The 18845-nt window shown below is 31.7% G+C and overlaps 3 protein-coding genes and 2 long non-coding RNA genes across 6 annotated transcripts; 1 reads left to right on the top strand and 4 right to left on the bottom strand.

The window, feature by feature from the left end:
- Nucleotides 1-403: 403 nt before the first annotated feature.
- LOC112718068 (F-box/kelch-repeat protein At3g23880-like) lies at nt 404-1652 on the bottom strand. Its single transcript, XM_025769976.1, has 2 exons — nt 632-1652; nt 404-429 (listed from the first exon to the last, which is right to left on the bottom strand). The coding sequence occupies exons 1-2, from the start codon at nt 1650-1652 to the stop codon at nt 404-406; spliced, it is 1047 nt and encodes a 348-aa protein (XP_025625761.1).
- A 3796-nt stretch (nt 1653-5448) lies between these two features.
- On the bottom strand, nt 5449-6600 carry LOC112718067 (F-box/kelch-repeat protein At3g23880-like). The gene has a single exon (XM_025769975.1). The coding sequence runs from the start codon at nt 6598-6600 to the stop codon at nt 5449-5451; it is 1152 nt and encodes a 383-aa protein (XP_025625760.1).
- A 3927-nt stretch (nt 6601-10527) lies between these two features.
- On the bottom strand, nt 10528-11764 carry LOC112718065 (F-box/kelch-repeat protein At3g23880-like). The gene is made up of 2 exons (XM_025769972.1): nt 10756-11764; nt 10528-10553 (listed from the first exon to the last, which is right to left on the bottom strand). Exons 1-2 carry the CDS (start codon nt 11762-11764, stop codon nt 10528-10530), a joined length of 1035 nt encoding a protein of 344 aa, XP_025625757.1.
- Nucleotides 11765-12236: 472 nt separating this feature from the next.
- Nucleotides 12237-15123, top strand: LOC140175916 (uncharacterized). The gene is made up of 2 exons (XR_011867006.1): nt 12237-12506; nt 13335-15123. It is a non-coding gene; the product is annotated as an uncharacterized lncRNA (long non-coding RNA).
- Nucleotides 13193-18831, bottom strand: LOC112717062 (uncharacterized). Of its 2 annotated transcripts, XR_003160555.3 has the most exons (4): nt 18370-18831; nt 17651-17865; nt 17514-17554; nt 13193-14879 (listed from the first exon to the last, which is right to left on the bottom strand). It is a non-coding gene; the product is annotated as an uncharacterized lncRNA (long non-coding RNA). The 2 variants fall into 2 exon arrangements; XR_011867005.1 differs by having other exon boundaries at nt 17514-17865.
- Between the last annotated feature and the right edge of the window lie 14 nt (nt 18832-18845).

The following is an 18845-nucleotide window of genomic DNA, read 5'->3' as shown; positions in this document are numbered from 1 at the left end:
TCCTCATACTTTTCCAATTCAGAATACACATAGTTACCATGCTATTAGACATATATGTAACAATTTAAGAAAACAATCTTATTTTAGTTGCCATCCTATTAGACATGTATCTAAAGATCCAAGAAATCATATACTGCATGACAAATTTACATTTTAAACCACCTTTACATAGTCAAATAATTTCCAAAGAAAAAACTAATGAAAGTATATACATCATGTTGAATTTGAAAAACTAAAACTGGATTGAAGTGATGATCAAACATTATTAGACTATTATCATTTGTTTGTGTGATTAGTTTTACTAAGTAGGTAGGATGTTAAAATAGTCATGATAAAAGTGATCTGTCTACAAATTTGGACACAACAACAAGAAGTAGCTAAAGTAAGAAAACACCCAAAATAATCACAATGACATGAACTTTGCTAGGCCTACATGAAATATAAGAATTTAAAATAACAGAATAAAAAGCTGCAGAAGCAAAACTTTGAATAGGAACCGAATTTTAACAAGGCTGAATCAAGCTCTCAACATAATCAAATACATGGAAGTAACAATTGTTGGCCAAGATATTAATGCGTTTAACACTATTATCTCTTCGGTCATAAAAAACTTCCTCAAAACGATGCCTACCTCTCAACATGAAGATATTTCCATTCTCAAATATAAACTCCGGAAATAATAGCCTTTCAACACCGAGATAGTGAAAACTAATCTTTAGCAATTGAGTCCAAGAATTTTCATCTCCAAACTCCTTCATTTGCCATGCAATAAAATGAGTGTTCTTGTAACCATAAAGAAGATACAGCCTATTTCCCCAAACTCCCAGAGTTGGATCTTTACTGGAGATCTCATCGATACCCTTTGGAAGCAGAATCTGTTTATGTGTATCCGATTTCAGGTCAAAAGAAACAATCATTAACGTATCAAGTGTAACATCAGCCCAATCATAATCATCTCCAAGCGGGTTACGGAGACCTAGCCAATTAAGAGTGCCACCGATGAAGTGGCCAATATCTTCAGCAGAAAACGGAAAAGCAGGAAAACTGTTGACCCTCTTCCAAGAACTGCCACGGAAGCTATAAACTTGGACAGTTACTGTTCCAGAAGAATCCCGAATGACAGTCATTACCTTGTAACTGTCACTTGACTCATCATACCCAAACCCAATAACATTATCCTCATTGACACCTAAGCAAGGCGAAGGCGAGTTCCCTGAAATAAACCCTGTGAGAGGGTTCCATAAACGAAACAAGATATCGCAATTATCGTTGTTGGGGTGGAAAAGAATATGGGCCACACAAACCAACCCGTTGCATGAACCCAAAACCCAGTCTTGGAAGTGTAGAACGTGGCGATTCTCTTGAGCATCAAGAGTGGATGATGGATTTTGGATGAAAGATTCAACGCTACTCAACACTATGCCATTTTTTCTTTCTTTGTTGGGGGGAGGTGGTGTTCGCGTAATCAGGAGGATGGCATTTTTGGGTGATCGGTGAAGGTGAAGTTTGACGAAGTGAGGATCGGAGATGAAGGAGTTCCATGACTTGCACACAAGCTTGAGGCGCGTGACAGGCTTTGCAGGAATCCAAGAGAGGATCTCCATCACAAATTCACACAAGAGGAGCGCCGCTGTTGGGTGTTGAGGCGCCATGTGCATGCCCTCGAAATAAAACGAAGAACGTAAATGTAATTGTATTATAAGGTTGTTGAGATTTGAATTTTTTAAATTTTAAATTTTATTTTAAAAGATAAATTGTGACCTTTTATTATTTATTTTATAGATGAAATTAAAAACATATAAAAAAATTATTTAAAGATGTGTGATCACATTTTAAAATTTAGAGAATTTAAATTTAAATTTAAATTGATTGTGTCTGGTGGCTAGGTTTTAAAATTGATTAGGGAATAAAGAAATGACATGTGTCCTGTAATTGTTGTGGTTAGCGGAAATTATTAGCCGATTTTGAAAACGGGAAAATTTCTGATCGCACACATTTTTGGGATTTTATTAATATTAGTATTTTTATCTGTAATATTAGAATATAAATTTTTTAAAATTATGATTCATTTTATTCTGATAGTATAAATTATGTATGGTATAAAAGATTTATAAAATTAAATTACTTTCGCAAAAAAAAATAGTAGGTTGACAGAAGTCTCTAGCTAATCATCAAGATATCTGTAGATAAAAAAAATCAAATAATAAAATTTTTAGTTATTATTTTTATATGAAAAGTCTAATTTTTTATTAATAATTAATTTTAACATTCGTTATCTAAAATTTAAAATAATTTAATGTGTATATTTACATTTAATTAGGTTTTAACTATTAAGTTTGTTTCACAAATAGAAATAATTAATTTTTATACTTGCTATTTAAAAATAATATTTTTTCTCCCTGTGTATATAAAAATATAATTAGATATTAGCATAAAAATTTTATATTGATAGTTATAAAATTAATTCAAAATTAATTTTTTTAAAACAATTTAATCTTGATTCTAACTTTTAGTTATGACATTAGTATTCTCTCCAAATTATATGTAATAAATATTTGAAAAAAGAGAAATGAAAATATAGATTAAAAAGATAAGCGGTAAAAATTTAAAACTAAATAAAAATTATGTATATAATAACAATAATAATAATATTTTTTATTTAAATTATGTTATTTTGTTAATTTTATTTTCTATAGAAAAGAAAGATAAAAAAATAGAGAATGAGAGAAGAAAGAGAGATAAAGATGAAGAATCAGAATGAGATGGAGAATTTGTTAATTTATTTTCTTAATTTTAAGTTTTGTAAATTGATGGAAATGGATGTTTTGTAGACATTTCATAAAAAAGGAAGCTTCATTTTCTCTTAAAAATACAAAGTACATACACTTTTAATTTGTTGAAATAAATATCTTTTTAATTAGTTTATTGATTTTTTTTTGTTAAGGTTGACGTTGACTTTGAGTTTTGAGTTACTTCTCATCAAAACAAGAAGCAGCTGGATCTGAATATGAATGAAGGAAATGAAATATCTTAGTTGAGAGAAGCTCGAATTTTGGTTTCGGACTAAATTCTATTTCTAAAGTAAAAATTCAGCTCTCTCTCTCCCTCTCTTCTTTGATTAGTGAGGTCCAAAATTAGAGGGAGAGACTGTAATAATATTTACTGATAGAATCAATAAACCATATTTTGGTTCTTATGGCTCTCAATTTTATGCTATTCATTTGTTCTAACTTGTTACTAATTACTTAAGAATAATCATCATTAACTGATTAAAGTATAATTATAAATCCATCAAATACTAAAAAACTTGTTTGTGAGAAATTTGTATGCTATTAATCCTTACTTACACACTACTTCTCTTGTAATCATCATTAACTGTAGGGTCTTATTTAAGATGTTTTCAGGGTCACTAAGACTGTGCTTGAATCGGTTACCTCAAAAACAAGAAATACTGATAACTTGAATACTCTGCTATGCAAATCTTTCCTATCTTCCATTTGACATCTCTTGATAGTGAAGATTGTTGGTCTTTACTTGCTAATTCCAGTGAAAGGTCCAACCTAGAAGGAATTGGAAGAGAAATTGTGAAAAAATGTGATGGTTTGCCTTTAGCTGCAGTTGCATTGGGGGGTCTTCTTCGCACCATATTGTCGAAAAATGATTGGAATAAGGTACTTAGAAGTAACATTTGGGATCTGCCAATTTTGAATGTGCAACCTGCTCTGCTACTAAGCTATCATTTCCTTCCGGCTCCTTTGAAACGTTGCTTTGCTTATTGTTCAATTTTTCCAAATAACTCAGTCTTAGAAAAAGAGATGCTAGTTCGGCTATGGATCGCAGAAAGTTTAGTACATGTGACAAAAAGTAAGAAAATCCTGGAAGAAGTTGGTGACGAATTCAATTTGTAGGGGAAGCTCTGCATTTCAAAGCTACAAAAAATGGTTGACCTCTGTGACGCTTCACAAGCTAATATGAAGAAGAAAGAAAAAATTGAAGATCTATCATTAGAATGGGATAGCTGCACTGCTCAAGAGTCCCAACATCTTGTATTGGAGCACCTGCAGCCTTCAACAAACTTAAAGAAACTAACCATCAAATTCTATGGTGGAACCTGGTTTCCCAACTGGTTAGGTAATTCCTCATTTGCAAACATGGTGTATTTTTACATTAATCCAGTTGTTCTCTACTTGAGTCACAATTTTCTGTTGAAGTAGATAACAGAAACATTATCAATGCATCAAATCTATTCAGTGAATTAATGCTTGGTCTTAATTCTCTTGAACAATTACATATCGAAGGCATTCCTTCTCGGACCGCCATCCCTAGAGATGGTCTGCCGGAAACGTGTTAAAGAGTTCTGTTCCTCAAAATTTGTGAGAACTTTGAATTCTCAAAAATTGTTGTTTATATTTCCTTTGACAACTAAGTCCGTAATTTAGTAACTTGCATATACGCACTTATTTTTCCATTCACTTCTTCCACAATGAAAGTTTTGCAAGCTATTAATAAATAAATATTGATCCAAATTTAGTTCATCTAACTTTTTTCAGTAGCAAAAATTTCTCATTAGTCAATATTTCATCATCTTTTCTTCGTATTAACTATCTCACAGCAACAAAATTCAGAATACACATAGTTACCATTCTATTAGACATGTATGTAACAATCTAAGAAAGCAATCTTATTTTAGTTGCTATCTTATTAGACATGTATCTAAAGATCCAAGAAATCATATGCTGCAAGACAAAGTTACTCCGAAGAAAACAAGAACTAAAAACAATACTGACACGTAAGTTTTTTGGTTCCAACACTATTGGAAATGGAGATACATAGGATCAAAACCACCTTCACATAATTTCCACAGAAAAAACTAATGAATGTATATACATCATAAATAGATAGGGCATACTTAGGGTACTTTTGGCAGGGTAATAGGATGTCATAATTTATTTTCATCCTCATATTATTCATTCCTATTAGTACAATCCCATGACTATAAAGAAGATTCCATCTTGCCATCAAGCTTGTTCATCATACAAAACATATGTCATGAAAAGATAAAGTAACCAATAACTAAATAAAGAAAGTGAAAATTTCATTCCTTTTACAATGGGATGGTCGCGAAAATCATCTTCTAGATTCTTACTAATGAAAAAATCAATTTGTCTGTAAACTTCATCCAACAGTTAGCAAAAATTAATAAACTTATGCAAAAAGGAGTCATGATAAGGACGTTAGAATTTTATGCACCTGTGTATATAAAGTTTGCAGCCAAAATAGAAGTGATCCGTCTATAAATTTGGATCCAACAACAAGGAGTAGCCAAAGTAAGAAAACACCCAAAATAATCACAATGACCTGAACTTTGCTGGGCCTACATGAAAGATAAGGATTTAAAATAACAGAACAAAAAGTTGCAGGAGCAAAACTTCGAATAGGAACCGAATTTTAACAAGGCTGAACCAAGCTCTCAACATAATCAAATGCAATGAAGTAACTATTGTTGGCCAAGTTATTAATGCGTTTAACACTATTATCTCTTCGGTCATACAAAACTTCCTCAAAACAATGCCTGCCTCTCAACATGAAGATATTTCCATTCTCAAATATAAATTCTGGAAATAGCGTTTCAACACCGAGATGGTGAAAACTAATCTTTAGCAATTGAGTCCAAGAATTTTCATCTCCAAACTCCTTCATTTGCCATGCAATAAAATGAGTGTTGTTGTAATCATGAAGAAGATACAGCCTATTTCCCCAAACTCCCAGAATTGGCTCTTCACGGGGCATTTCATCGATACCCTTTGGAAGCAGAATCTGTTTATGTGTATCCGATTTCAGGTCAAAAGAAACAATCATTAACATATCAAGTGTAACATCAGCCCAATCATAATCATCTCCACGCGGGTTACGGAGACCTAGCCAATTAAGAGTGCCTCCGATGAAGTGGCCGTTATTATCTTCTGCATAAAACAGAAAAGCAGGGAGACTGTTGATCGTCTTCCAAGAACCATCACGGAAGCTATAAACATGCGCAGTTACTGTTCCAGAAGAATCCGGAATGACAGTCACTACCTTGTAACTGTCACTTGACTCATCATACCCAAACCCAAAAGAATTATGCACGTTGGCACGTAAGCACGGCGTGTTCACTGAAACAAACCCTGTGAGAGGGTTCCATAAACGAAACCAGATATCGCAAATATCGTCGTTGGAGTGGAAAAGAATACCGGCCACACAAACCAACCCGTTGCATGAACCCGAAACCCAGTCTTCTACATGTAGAGAGTGGCGATTCTCTTGAGCATCAAGAGAGGATGATGGATTTTGGATGAAAGATTCAACGCTACTCAACACTAAGCTCTGTTTTTCTTCTCCGCCGAGGGTGAGCGCTTGTGCTCGCGTAAAGAGGAGGATGGCATTTTTGGGTGAACGGTAAAGGTGAAGTTTGACGAAGTGAGGGTGGGAGATGATGGAGTTCCATGATTTGCACACAAGCTTGAGGCGCGTGAGAGGCTTTGCAGGAACCCAAGAGAGGATCTCCATCACCACTTCACACAAGAGGAGCGCTGCTGTTGGGTGTTGAGCCGCCATGTCCATGTCCTCGAAATACAACGAAGAACGTCAATGTAATTGTATTATAAGTTGGCTGGAATTTGTATCCTTAAAAATTTGAATTTTATTTTTGTTACTTATCATTCGCTTTTGTAGGTGAAACTAAAAAAAATATAAAAAAATTTATAAAAAATAAGAGATTAAGATTACGTTTTAAAATTTGAAAATCTTAATTTTAAATTAATTGTGTCTCAGCTAGATTTTAAGATTAACTAGAGAATAAAGAGACGACATGTGTCCGGTTATTGTTATTGTTAGTGGAGATTATTAAAGTCCTTTCTGAAAATGAAAAATTTGTAATCGCACACATATTTTTAAAATTTTATTATTAATATGTAGAGGTGTAAAAATAATTTTATTTTTTAAGTTGTATAAGACAAAGCTAATTTTAGGATTTGTCCAATTGCAGAACAACTCTTTTTTCCGGTGAATAGCTGTGGCATGATTTGTTGATTTTGTGGTGCCAGAATTTTGAAATTTTGTATAAGTTTTATGTATGTTTTGTAATCCCAACTTTGAAAATGTTGCACAGCAGCCATGGCTGTAATCCCAAGAGATTTTTTTATTTTTATTTTTATTTTTGTTGTTTGGATCCGCCGAAAATACCAATAAGACAAGCCACACCAACACAATAAGAGAAAGGCACACAATAATGTGATTGTAACTCAACTTGCAGGTGGGAAGCATTCTTTTAAATTTTGTCAAAATTTTTATTTTCATTACACTTTTTTATTTATTTTCTTAATTTTAAATTTTGTAAATTGAGAGAAAGAGATGTTTTTTAGACATTTCATAAAAAAAGTGTTATTCTCTTTTAAAAATACAAAGTACATACACTATTAATTTGTTGAAATAAATATTTTTTTGTCTTTTTAATAAATAATCAGAACTAGTGTGTTTCATGCGGGCTATTTTTATAAATATATTTTATCGTTTAATTTTTTAATGGTTTAATTACTTTATTGGTCCTTATAGTTTCGTAAAATTTTTAATTAGGTTCCATATTTTTTTATCTTTTAATTGACTCATTGCACCAAATTTATTTTTTAATTAAATCTCTACACTTTTTTTTATTTGAGTCTCTGCACCAACTTTTTTTTAGTTGGATTCCTGTACAATTAAGCTAATTACTATCAAGAGAGACCTAATTGAAAAAAAAATTAGTGCAAGAACCCAATTAAAAAGAAAAAAAAAGTATAGAAACCTAAGTAAAAATTTTGTAAAACTATAGAGACTAATAGAGCAATTAAACCTTTTTTAATCTATGAATAAAGAACTTTATACATGAACAATAAAACTTTTACATGTTATATGAAATGAGAGATTAATCTCTTTTTATTATATTGATATACAAAAATGCTATTTATATAATAAAATTAATCATTAATATATTTGTATATAAATATATGTATATTTTAATTTATTTTTAATATATATTTATATTCTAATATATATTTTATTTTAATAGTTAGCTGACTTTGATAACTAATTTTAATGTACACGTAATATAGTTAATTGATATTTTATCATATTATAAAAAATAAATATTTAAAAATTGGAGGAATTTTTAGAACACAGTTTAACTAATAAAAAAAAGTGAAATAAGTGAATAAATTTATTGTTATATAAGAGTAAAATTAACTATTAAAATTGTTCCTCCTATATATTAATAGATTATTCATCCAATATTTAGATTATCTCTTTTTATTTGTAAAACTATTCCAACATAATATTTAGTACATATTTAATTCATTTGTTTCTACTTCGTTAGACAGAATTCTTTTTATGATAAATAATAATATAGAATATAAAAAATATTCAAATAGCAAATTTTGAAAAAATATATTACTTGAAAAAAATACTTTAATATCATGACACTTAGTGAGCTCTTCTTCATTTATGATGTATGTGTATAACCCAATCAATTCACTCATCATTATTATAACAATTATGTATTATTGTTTAATAAATAGAACTTTTTCATTATGTAAACTTCAATCGAAAGGATATATATTATTTAAGATTTTAAATTTTATTTATTATTCGTATTATTTCTTTAAGTAAAACTTTAATAATTTAACTAAATTATTATTTGATGTCTTTGTTTTATTAATAAAAAAAGTATATGCAATTAAAATCTAATACGTTTGTCTATTAATTGTTTTAATCATTTTAAATTCTAAAAATTTATTATTCATGCAAACGTTTTTCAAACAATCAAAATGTCAAAATTTTTAATTATTATAATAAAAAATTATTCTAAAATTTAAAACACTATAAATCATCAAATTTACTTTTACATATAAAACACCCAATTGATTTTTCTTTAAAAAACTCATTTGCCTATAAATTAGTAATAAAATATATGATTGACTTTCTCTGTCAATAACTGAAGTATTTTATATAGTCACCCAAAAAAAAATTAAAAAATTGAAGTATTTTACATAACATACTGAAAATACAAGCAGAAAAATATATAATGATCAAAATCAAATTCTCATGACCTTCACATTTAAAATGACACCAAAATAGAGAATCTATTCATTTAATAAAACCATGACCTTCACATTCAACATGATTTATCAGCATCTCAATAGAAATTACATGACTTGTTGCTTAACTTAAATCAATTGAAAATGAAGTTATGAAAACAATCTATGGCTTTTGGTCTATAAATACATAGGTTCATGGAAATAAAAAGTCAAGAGAGTTATCCTCATCCTTCTATTACTTCTATCCTGTCGTTTACACTTAAGTATTCGAGATGATAGCACAAAAACAAATCTACCACCTATTACATTTATCCTTCCTAACAAGAGCCTCTGTCTAACTTTTGAAGTGTTGCTTAATTATTACCATAGTTTCTTATAGCCATTTTGACTATTAATCCTTACTTACATACTACTTCTCTTGTAAACTAATATTTTTATTTACTGGTAACTGTAGGGTCTTATTTAAACCAAAGAAAATATGGCTGCTGCTATTATGGGAGGGGCATTACTCTCTGCTTCTGTTCAGGTGTTGTTGGATAAGATCATTTCCAATGAGTTCTTAGACTTCTTTAGGAGAAGGAAGCTTAATGTTTCACTTCTTAGAAAGATGAAGATGACATTGCTGAGTGATCAAGCTGTTCTAAATGATGCCGAGGAGAAGCAGATCATAAATCCTGCTGTAGAGGAATGGCTGAATGAGCTCACACAAGCTGTCTTTGATGCTGACGATTTGTTGGATGAAATCAACACCGAGACACTTGGATGTAAAGTGAAAGCCAGGTATCAAAGTCTATCGTGCAGTGCCAAGGTGCGAAACGTCTTTTCCTCTCGTTTCGGACGATCATATGGTATGATCAATTCTAAAAGCAGCTCCCTCATCAAGTTTTTGTTATGATACCCCTCCCCTCCCTATCGTCCCTCTACAACATTATTTTAAGATTTTAAGTATATCTAACTTTTTCAGTCACACAAAATTCTCTCGTTAGTCAATACTTTATCGTCTTTTTTTGTATTAACTATCTCACAGCACAAAATTTAGAATACACATAATTACCATGCTATTAAACATATATGTAACAATTTAAGAAAACAATCTTATTTTAGTTGCCATCCTATTAGACATGTATCTAAAGATCCAAGAAATCATATACTGCATGACAAATTTACTTTTTAAACCACCTTTACATAGTCAAATAATTTCCAAGGAAAAAACTAATGAAAGTATATACATCATGTTGAATTTGAAAAACTAAAACTGGATTGAAGTGATGATCAAACATTATTAGACTATTATCATTTGTTTGTGTGATTAGTTTTATTAAGTAGGTAGGATGTTAAAATAGTCATGATAAAAGTGATCTGTCTACAAATTTGGACACAACAACAAGAACTAGCTAAAGTAAGAAAACACCCAAAATAATCACAATGACATGAACTTTGCTAGGCCTACATGAAATATAAGAATTTAAAATAACAGAATAAAAAGCTGCAGAAGCAAAACTTTGAATAGGAACCGAATTTTAACAAGGCTGAATCAAGCTCTCTACATAATCAAATACATGGAAGTAACAATTGTTGGCCAAGATATTAACGCGTTTAACACTATTATCTCTTCGGTCATAAAAAACTTCCTCAAAACGATGCCTACCTCTCAACATGAAGATATTTCCATTCTCAAATATAAACTCCGGGAATAATAGCCTTTCAACACCGAGATAGTGAAAGCTAATCTTTAGCAATTGAGTCCAAGAATTTTCATCTCCAAACTCCTTCATTTGCCATGCAATAAAATGAGTGTTCTTGTAATCATGAAGAAGATACAGGCTATTTCCCCAAACTCCCAGAGTTGGATCTTTACTGGAGATCTCATCGATACCCTTTGGAAGCAGAATCTGTTTGTGTGTATCCGATTTCAGGTCAAAAGAAACAATCATTAACATATCAAGTGTAACATCAGCCCAATCATAATCATCTCCAAGCGGGTTACGGAGACCTAGCCAATTAAGAGTGCCACCGATGAAGTGGCCAATATCTTCATCAGAAAACGGAAAAGCAGGAAAACTGTTGACCCTCTTCCAAGAACTGCCACGGAAGCTATAAACTTGGGCAGTTACTGTTCCAGAAGAATCCCGAATGACAGTCATTACCTTGTAACTGTCACTTGACTCATCATACCCAAACCCAAAAACATTATGCGCATTGACACATAAGCAAGGCGAGTTCCCTGAAATAAACCCTGTGAGAGGGTTCCATAAACGAAACCGGATATCGCAAATATGGTTCTTGTATAGAACATGGGCCACACAAACCAACCCGTTGCATGAACCCAAAACCCAGTCTTGTACGTGTAGAGAGTGGCGATTCTCTTGAGCATCAAGAGTAGATGATGGATTTTGGATGAAAGATTCAACGCTACTCAACACTATGCCCTGTTTTCTTTCTTTGTCGGGGAAAGGTGGTGTTCGCGTAGACAGGAGGATGGCATTATTGGGTGAACGGTGAAGGTGAAGTTTGACGAAGTGAGGGTGGGAGATGATGGAGTTCCATGACTTGCACACAAGCTTCAGGCGCGTGACAGGCTTTGCAGGAATCCAAGAGAGGATCTCCATCACCACTTCACACAAGAGGAGCGCCGCTGTTGGGTGTTGAGGCGCCATCTGCATGCCCTCGAAATACAACGAAGAAGAACGTAAATGTAATTGTATTATAAGTAGTGGATAGGATTTGAAATTTTGAATTCTCTAAATTTTAAATTTTATTTTAAAGGATAAAGTGTGATTTTTTTATTATTTATTTTATAATTAAGATTAAAAAATTATAAAAAAATTATTTAAAAATGAGTGATCACATTTCAAAATTTAAAAAATTAAATTTAAATTAATCGTGTCTCCAGCGACCAGGTTTTAAAATTGACCAAAAAATAAAGAGATGACATGTGTTCTGTTATTGTTGTGTTAGTGACTTAGTGGAGATTATTAACGTCGTTTCTGAAAACAAAAAATTTGTGATGGCGCGCACATTTTTGGGATTTTATTAATACGTAGAAGTTTGAAAGTAATTTCATTTTCCAAATTATTTATGGCAGAGCTAATTTTAGGATTTGTCCAATTGCAGAACAACTTTTTTTTCTGGTGAATGGCCGCGACATGATTTGTTGATTTTGTGGTGCTGAAATTTTGAATTTTTTGTATAAGTTTTATGTATGTTTTGTGATCCCAACTTTGAAAATGTTGCAGAGCAACCATGACTGTAACTTGCACAAACTGGGAGCAAGAGGTTTTTTAATTTTTTTTTTATTTTTGTTGTTTGGACCCGCCGGAAATACCAATAAGACAAGCCACACCAAAACAATAAGAGAAAGGCACACAACAATGTGATTGTAACTCTAGCAACTCGCAGGTGCTAAGCATTCTTTTCAATTTTGTTAAATTTTTATTTTCATTACACTTCTTTATTTAATTTCTTAATTTTAAGTTTTGTAAATTGAGAGAATGGAATGTTTTTTAGACATTTCATAAAAAAAGAAGTGTCATCTTCTCTTAAAAATACAAAGTACATACACTTTTAATTTGTTGAAATAAATATCTTTCTGTATTTTAATAATAATAATAATAATAATAATAATAATAATAATAATAATAATAATAATAATAATATAGATCTGGATATGAAGTATCTTAGTTGAGAGAAATTCTACTACTAATTGCTTCTAATCATATCATTTGGTTTCTGATTAAATTCTACGGGAGTGGATCCTCTCCAGTGAAAAAAAAACTGGATGGTATCCAGTGTTCAATCTAACCATTCATTGTACTTTCTCTCTTATTTATTTCTGGTCCCACTCATAGAATCAAAGGTGATAGATCACACTGAATTCTATCAATTGTTAAAAAAACTGGAGAGGATCTTTTTCCTTCTACTTCTAAAATAAGAATTCAGCTCTCTCTCTCTCTTCCTCTCTTCCTCTCTTCTTTAGAGAGAGAGACTGTAATAACATCTGCTGATAGAATCAATAAACCACATTTTGGTCCTCTCATGGCTCTCTATTTTATCCTATTCATTTGTTCTAACTTGTTACTAATTACTTAAGAATAATCATCATTAACTGATTAAAGTACAATTGTAAATCCATCAAACACTAAGAAGTGAGAAATTTGTGTGCTATTAATCCTTACCTACACACTACTTCTCTTGTAAACTAATGCTGTTATTTACTGGTAACTGTAGGGTCTTATTTAAACCAAAGAAAATACGGCTGCTGCTATTGTGTGAGGGGCATTACTCTCTGCTTCTGTTCAGGTGTTGTTGGATAAGATCATTTCCAATGAGTTCTTGGACTTCTTTAGGGGAAGGAAGCTTAATGTTTCACTTCTTGGAAAGATGAAGATGACATTGCTGAGTGTTCAATAAAATAGGAGTGATTGCGATTGTTGGCATGGGAGGGATTGGGAAAACAACCCTTGCTAAACTCCTATAAAATGATGATGAAGTTAAAGACAAGTTTGATTTAAAAGCATGGGCATGTGTTTCAAAGGATTTTGATGTTTTCAGGGTCACTAAGACTCTGCTTGAATCGGTTACCTCAAAACAACAAATACTGATAACTTGAATACTCTGCTATGCAAACCTTTCCTATCTTCCATTTGACATCTCTTGATAGTGAAGATTGCTGAACACGCATTTGGAGCAAATAATTCCAGTGAAAGGTCCAACCTAGAAGGAATTGGAAGAGAAATTGTGAAAAAATGTGATGATAGTTTTCCTTCCCTTATCATTGAATGGATGGTCATTTGACTATTACCTATCAAACAAGGTAATATATGACTTGTTGCCCAAGTTAAAACAGTTGCGGGTATTATCTTTGTCACACTACAAGAATATCTCTGAGTTACCAGACTCCGTTGGAGCTTTAAAACATTTGCGGCATTTAGATCTCTCTGGCTCTAACATTAAAAGGTTGCCTTCTGTGGTTTGCAAGCTCTACAATCTACAGAGCTTGCTGTTGTCTGATTGTAAATTTCTCACTGAATTACCTGAGGAGATAGCAATGTTGGTGAATCTTCGCCACCTCGACATTAGTGGAACTCAATTGCAGGAGATACCGGCACAAATAGCAAGACTAGAAAATCTCCAAACTTTATCTGGGTTTGTTGTTAGCAGACAGCAAAATGGATTGAAGGTGGGAGAATTGTAAAAATTTCCCAATTTGCAAGGGAAGCTCTGCATTTCAAAGCTACAAAACATTGTTGACTCCTGTGATGCTTCACAAGCCAATATGAAGAAGAAAGAACAAATTGAAGATCTGTCATTAGAATGGGATAGCTGCACTGCTGAAAAGTCCCAACATCTTGTATTGGAGCACCTGCAGCCTTCAACAAACTTGAAGAAACTAACCATCTAATTCTATGCTGGAACCTGGTTTCCCAACTGGTTAGGTAATTCCTCATCCGAAGTTGTCACTATTGTTCATTACTACCACCTCTTGGACAGCTTCATGATCTTAAAGAACTCATCATATTTGATATTATCTTAGTGAAGACTATTGGTCCTGAATTTTATGGATGTTGTTCTCCATCATTTCAACCATTTCCCTCCTTGGAGACAGAGTTTCGAAGGAATGGAACTTCATGGGTGGTATAGCTACACTCTTCCCTCGTCTTTCTCATCTGTCTCTAAGCAATTGTCCAAAACTCAAAGGAAATTTACCCAGCAACCTTCCTTCCTTGACTAAACTTCATTTATCCAGTTGTTCTCTACTTGAGTCACAATTTTCTGTTCAAGTAGATAACAGAAACATATCAGTAAATTAATGCTTGGTCTTAATTCTCTTGAACAATTACATATCGATGCCATTCCTTCTCGGACTGCCTTCCCTAGAGATGGTCTGCCGGAAATGTTAAGAGTTCTGTTCCTCAAAAATTGTGAGAACTTTGAATTCTCAAAAATTGTTGTTTATATTTCCATTGACAACTAAGTCCGTAATTTAGTAACTTGCATATACGCACTTATTTTTCCATTCACTTCTTCCACAATGAAAGTTTTGCAAGCTATTAATAAATAAATATTGATCCAAATTTGTTGGAATAGAGTTTAAACAAAAAGAGAGAAAGAAGGATTTTTAAAAAAGACATAATGGTTCAAGAGTTTAAAATTAGTATTCAAAATACACATATTTTGTTTGCATAAGTGATGCCAAAAATTGGTTACAAGTCTCCGATTTGATCTTACAAAGCATAGATTGAGTTGTCAAAATGGCGTACATGATAGTTACAGTACCTGGCTTTTATATTAGGCAAACTAAACATGGCAGTGGCTGCATTGTGCAGTTGCTATTCGTATCAAATTGGGAGTGTAAGATAGCTATAAGAAACATTTGACAATTCAAATGAGTTAATTCATGAGCCGAGGTTTCTAGTGAATGCAACAGGGGACAACTTAGTATTAGCAGTGCAGGAACATCACTAAATAGTGATAGCATCAAACTTATCATGTTACAGTTCAATGTCAATTGTGACTTTTAGCATTATATTTTCTAGCGCATTGAAACAAATTTTCAGCTGCTAATGTGATATGTAATTCTTGGACTTGATAATTTTGTTGACAAAACAGCAATAGAACACTAAAAGCAGCTCCCTCATTAAGTTTTTGTTATGATATCCCTCCCCTCCCAACCATTCCTCTACAACATCATTTTAAGATCTTAAGTACATCTAACTTTTCTAGTGGCAAAAAATTTCTCTCATTAGTCAATACTAGTATTTTTACCCGTGAAAAATCACGGATATATTTAGACCAAAACCAACAGAGACTCCACATTGAAATGGCTTTAAACTAAAAGATGTTTGTGTAAAATCTAAGCTTTCAAATTCATCAGTCAACATAAGCGCTAGTAGGTATGAAGTACTTGCAACAAACTCTCTATCCTTGCAGTTTTTTCTTGAGTTCTCACCAATACCATACAAAGTTTTTTCTTTTTTGACTCTATTAGTCATATCAGCTTACACTTTTTTCCCCCTTAAAATTTTCATTTTCCTTTCATCAATTTGAGAGTCATTAGTTCTTTTTTATTGTCCTCTTTTTAGTAGTAATATTGATTTTCTTCTTAATCTAGCCTTTTTGTACTCATTTTTAGTAGAATTCATTTTTTTCTTGTAATAATAACTGCATAAAAAAAGATAAACTAATAGGCTCTAATATCAAATACTAAAGAAAAACATAATACTTTATAATACCAAACAGATATAAATAGTCATTATTGATTAAAGAAGATCAAATAGAATTTATTATCAATTTTAAAGGAGTGAAAACTTACAATGTCTCTTCACTTTTAAGTTGTAGTTTAAAATTTGAAGATCCACCCTCTAGAACAACTTTTTATTTTGAAGTAAGTTCGAGACATGACCATATTCAAGTGCCATTATATTTCTAAGTTAATAGCATGTGCAAGAAAATAGAAAAGTCTATCATATATATCTTTATAGCAGGTAAAATCCACTAATGGTCCATAGAATTCATAAATAAACAGAGATATATGTTCTCATAAATGCATATTAAAATGCTTAAAAAACATAGACACAGTTACAACAGGCTTTTTCATACCGAAGATACAAATCTAATAAAAAATCAAAGTCAATAATAAAATCAGGAGGAGCAAAGTGAAAAAGTATGCCTTGTGAGATCATTTCAATATGAACATATTATGCACGGACAAATCAAGTTCAATGCGTAGTACATGGATATGATTAGTAATATAAGTTGTAATTAATCGAAAAAGTAAGTAAAAAGTCTTAATGAAGAGTGGTCTAAGACTTTAATATAGCAAAAAAAATTATCATCAATTATCAAATCCTATCCATCAGCGAGGCATTAAATAATAAGCTAAACCTGACTATAGACCACAATCGATGAAAATGAAGACGACAATTTCCATACACAGATCAATAAATCTGTATGCAAGATGAAGGGAGAGTAATGCTATTGAAATTATATAGCTCGGAAGCAAAATAAAAATAACAGAAAAAAGTATATGAGAAGAATGAGGATAGTTGAGAATTACTTATGGGAAAAATCAGAAATTTGAATAACAAATTAAAAATCATGTTTAAATTTTAAAAAACTGAGGAAAAAGGCCACAACAACTTTCATTAATGGACCAATGAGCTAAGTTCTATAGCTAGGATAGCAATGGTAAAAGGGAAGAATTTGGACAATGTAGGAAAAAGAATTAGCCAAGCGACATTTAGATACAAACAATAATTATAAAAATGAAGCAGATTTAGATTAAAAAGAATAACAAAAAAATCAACATACACAATCAAACAAAATCACATACTTAACAAACAAATTCAGTCAACATGCCATTGTCGTTAGATTTTTTAGATATATAAGTCATATAACAGCACTTACCAAGACCACCGCAGAAAGGATTTTCGAGAATTGCTTGAGGACTGAATAAATTAAAAAACTAAAATTAACCTATAAGCCTGCAACTATGCAATAACATATAGCAAAAGTAATGGAAATATTAGTTTGAGAATTCTTACTGTAGGAATACTTTATTATCTCCACCTGTTGTCTGTCCGGTGTTAGATCTATCATAGGGATCTCAGAGGATGTTCAACAGGCCTAGCTATTGTATGAAAAATTAAAAAATTCTATTGCTCATGAATAACACTACCGCATAAATCAAATGCCAAATGATGATAGTGAATCACATTTAACTGATTTACTCCTTACATCAATTCTTGTCCTTCCAATCCTGTTTTATATAACATAGAGGTTTAGACTTTGCAAGAAAAACATAATAATTCATAATGTGAAGCAATTCATCAAACATGTAATGTGCAAAGAAGTAATGCTAAAGAAAATAGAGTGGTTATATCCAATGAATAAGAAGTAAGTTTAGGCTTAGCAATTCATCAAACATGTAATGTGCAAGGAAAAGAAAGTAAGCAAATCACTAATCACTGCAATAAGTTAAATAGTTGACCCAATAAGCTCCAATATCAAACACTAAAGAAAAACATAATAATTCATAATGTAAAGCAATTCAACAAACATTTAATGTGCAAGGAAGTAATGCTAAAGTAAATAGAAGGAATTTATAATACAAAAGAATTCATCAAACATATAATATGTAAAAAAGAAAGTAAAGCAAGTCATAAATCTCTAACTTGCATAGAAGCACACAATTATGAACAAATCCACTGTCTAATCATATTAGGATCAAACTAAAAGTACAATAGAACATATAATTACTTACACAAAACTAAAGGAACACAGTGCAAAGGGTGAAGCGACTCCATTGGTGGCAAAGTAGGAAATTTCTGTGACGATGGAAGTGAGTTTGCGTGACTACGTGAGGTTGAACGCAGTAAAGAAGCGGGAGATGAAAAGGGGGTAAAATTCGAAGGAGGATTATATTCCGAAGCTTCTAATTTGCAATTGGAAAAAAAAAACGGAAACATTTCTGATTTAAGTGTAATTAGGAGATACCACATGTCAACTTTTTGTCTTAAAAATAGAGTAAGATAATAGATTTCATCATCTTTTCTTCGTATTAACTGTCTCACAGCAACAAATTTCAGAATATACGTAGTTACCATCTTATTAGACATATATGTAACAATCTAAGAAAGCAATCTTATTTTAGTTGCTATTCTATTAGACATGTATCTAAAGATCCAAAAAATCATATGCTGCATCCCAAATTTATTCCGAATAAAAAAAGAACTAAAA

The sequence above is a fragment of the Arachis hypogaea genome, chromosome 10 (genome assembly GCF_003086295.3).
Source record: "Arachis hypogaea cultivar Tifrunner chromosome 10, arahy.Tifrunner.gnm2.J5K5, whole genome shotgun sequence".
Taxonomy (NCBI): domain Eukaryota; kingdom Viridiplantae; phylum Streptophyta; class Magnoliopsida; order Fabales; family Fabaceae; genus Arachis; species Arachis hypogaea.
Note: the sequence above shows the minus strand (reverse complement) of the source record. Positions and strands in the feature narration are given on the sequence as shown.

What these genes read in the sequence shown, in the direction of transcription:
- LOC112718068 (XM_025769976.1), bottom strand. Translation starts at nt 1,652, where the DNA reads ATGGCGCCTCAACACCCAACAGCGGCGCTCCTCTTGTGTGAATTTGTG. An exon ending in AAATATCTTCATGTTGAGAG is followed by an intron (nt 430 to 631) that starts GTAGGCATCGTT and finishes TATTTCATGTAG; the next exon opens with GCCTAGCAAAGTTCATGTCA.
- LOC112718067 (XM_025769975.1), bottom strand. Translation starts at nt 6,600, where the DNA reads ATGGACATGGCGGCTCAACACCCAACAGCAGCGCTCCTCTTGTGTGAA.
- LOC112718065 (XM_025769972.1), bottom strand. Translation starts at nt 11,764, where the DNA reads ATGGCGCCTCAACACCCAACAGCGGCGCTCCTCTTGTGTGAAGTGGTG. An exon ending in AAATATCTTCATGTTGAGAG is followed by an intron (nt 10,554 to 10,755) that starts GTAGGCATCGTT and finishes TATTTCATGTAG; the next exon opens with GCCTAGCAAAGTTCATGTCA.